This window comes from Suricata suricatta, chromosome 13 (assembly GCF_006229205.1).
Source record: "Suricata suricatta isolate VVHF042 chromosome 13, meerkat_22Aug2017_6uvM2_HiC, whole genome shotgun sequence".
NCBI lineage: Eukaryota > Metazoa > Chordata > Mammalia > Carnivora > Herpestidae > Suricata > Suricata suricatta.
Window position 1 is genome coordinate 3,807,091 of NC_043712.1, and position 2,137 is coordinate 3,809,227.

At 52.0% G+C, this 2,137-nt stretch overlaps 1 protein-coding gene across 1 annotated transcript in view; it reads right to left on the minus strand.

Annotated features, from left to right (window-relative positions):
* Positions 1 to 578: 578 nt before the first annotated feature.
* The window catches only part of NTNG2 (netrin G2), a 78,016-nt gene continuing 76,457 nt past the window's right edge, over positions 579 to 2,137 (minus strand). Inside the window, exons 15-17 of the mRNA XM_029921053.1 lie at positions 2,011 to 2,126; positions 992 to 1,104; positions 579 to 795 (exon numbers count right to left, since the gene is read on the minus strand). Coding sequence (XP_029776913.1) covers positions 579 to 795; positions 992 to 1,104; positions 2,011 to 2,126 — 446 coding nt within the window. The remainder of the gene's footprint in view (positions 796 to 991; positions 1,105 to 2,010; positions 2,127 to 2,137) is intronic.

Genomic DNA, 2,137 nt, shown 5'->3' on the forward strand with positions numbered 1-2,137 from the left:
AAAATGCACACTGTGTTCACATTTTACCATTTCTTAATTTGGGGTGCTTACTAGCCAGGTACCCCTTTCCAAACACCTAATCTTAAGAGGAATTCGTGGCTTGGCAACCACAGTCTTTGGAGTTTTAGTCAATAAATCACTTAAAAGAAGTGGCGTATTTCCCAGCCCCGCCGGAAGGCCTGCCCGCAGATACGTTCTGCCGAGACAAACAAGTTCCAGCATCAACCCCTGGAGAACGGAGCCCAGGGGCTGGAAGAGAACCCTGGAGACCATGGAGGGGGGGCGGCGTGCTTAAGGAACCCGCCTGCTGGCCCCGGGGGACCCCTGTGCATCAGTGAGCCACACCACGGGACTGTGACTGGGGAGTGATTACATACTGCTCGACTCGGAGAGTGAAACACTTTCAGGAGCATCTCAACCTGTTCATCTTGTATCTTTTTTTCTCTTTTGTGTACAAAGAGTGACCTACGTCTGTCTACGTCTAAACAAGACTAAAAGAGCTCTTTTAATAAATATAAAAATTCTAAGTGGAAACAAAGTATCAAGTTAAATAGTAGCACAAACACTAACGGTCCCCGTTACGACGCTGCCCGGATCTGACGAACTCCCGTGAGGACGCTCACTTCCCAGCACACCGTGGGGCCCACGGGCGGCCGTGGCAGCGACACTGAGGCAGGTGCGGCCCGAGCTCTCTCCTGCCTGGAGAGCTCCCGAGACACAGACGTGGCGGAGGCAGGCGGCCCTGCTACGTCCGCCCAGAGTCGACGGCACCGGAGCGTGGGGGGTGACCGGGTCCTAGGAGCACAGGAGCAGCTCTCAGAAAGCCGAGTGCCTTAAACATGGACTCTGGTTCCGGAAGGGAGACTGGGCTAAGAATTGAAAAAAAGAAAGAAACAGAAAAAGGCCTCCCAGGACCACGGAAGTGAAATTGGAGAAACCCAGTGATCAACGGGGCGTTTTTAACTATTCTTTCTGTATCTTTCTATCGCACCGGCTTCCATTGGAGAAGCTGTGCCCCACGTGCTCTTGGGGCCCCTCCAGCCCCGCTTGGTGCTGTGCAGTCAAGTCATCCGAGCCCGGCCTGCACCGCCGGGGCACACAGTGCTGGGCACCACATAAAAGGGGGCAGTGAAAACAGGGGTGCCCACGAAGGCTCCTTCGATCAGGGCACACACAGCCCTGGCGGCATTTTACCTCTCTGGCTGAAACACTATCGAAGTTCAACTGTGTAAAAATAGTAATTCTAACAGGTTAATCAATTGACTTGTTAACACTAAGATCCTTACGGTCCCAGGGAAAATAATTTTATAAAAAACCTTTTATTTTGTGGTAACTACAGATTCACAAGAAGTTGCAAAAAAAAAAAAAGTACAGAGAAGTTCTGTGCATGCTTCACACAGTTTCCCCAAACATTTTGAACATACTTCTCAAACTTCCAGTTTCTATATAAATGTTTGTGGCAGAGTAAAAAGCTGTGGATTACACAAATACACACCCCACTGAACTTTACCCTAAACAAGTACAAATGGAAATTCAATTTCAAAAGTAAAGAGCCGCACGGCTACCTCTTCTGCTGGATACTCTTCAGAGCGACGTAACGATTTATTTTTTAATGGCTTTCTTTTACAACGCCAATGTTTATGACACGTGAGAAACGAAATCTTCAGCAATACTTAAACTTGTAACCAGTTTCTAGTATCGACCTCACAACACGCGGTCCGCAGCTTTTAAAAATCCTTCCACCGGGCGCCCAAGCAAGCAAAGCTGAAGAGCCCGCCGCAGGGGGCCGCCCGAGGCCGGCGCGGGGCCGGAGCGCCCTCTGGTGGAACTGCACCCGAAAGCAGGGGAAAGCGCACAAGCATCTAACGAGTCGGCGAGGACTGTGTTACATACAGAAATCAGAAAACCCCCAAGTCATCACCCCCACGGAGCCCGGCGGCAAGCCTCTGCTCTCCGGCCGGGACATCGCCAACTGAGGTGGTGCTCCGTCCATCACGGACAGATGCCAACCTGCCACCTCTCCTCGAGGGGCTCCGCCACGGCCCCCACTTGGGGGACACAGAGCGAGCGGTACACAGGAAAGAGGGCCTTGGGCTGGGCCAGTATCAACGGGATGAGCCGGGCGTCTGCTCAGAGC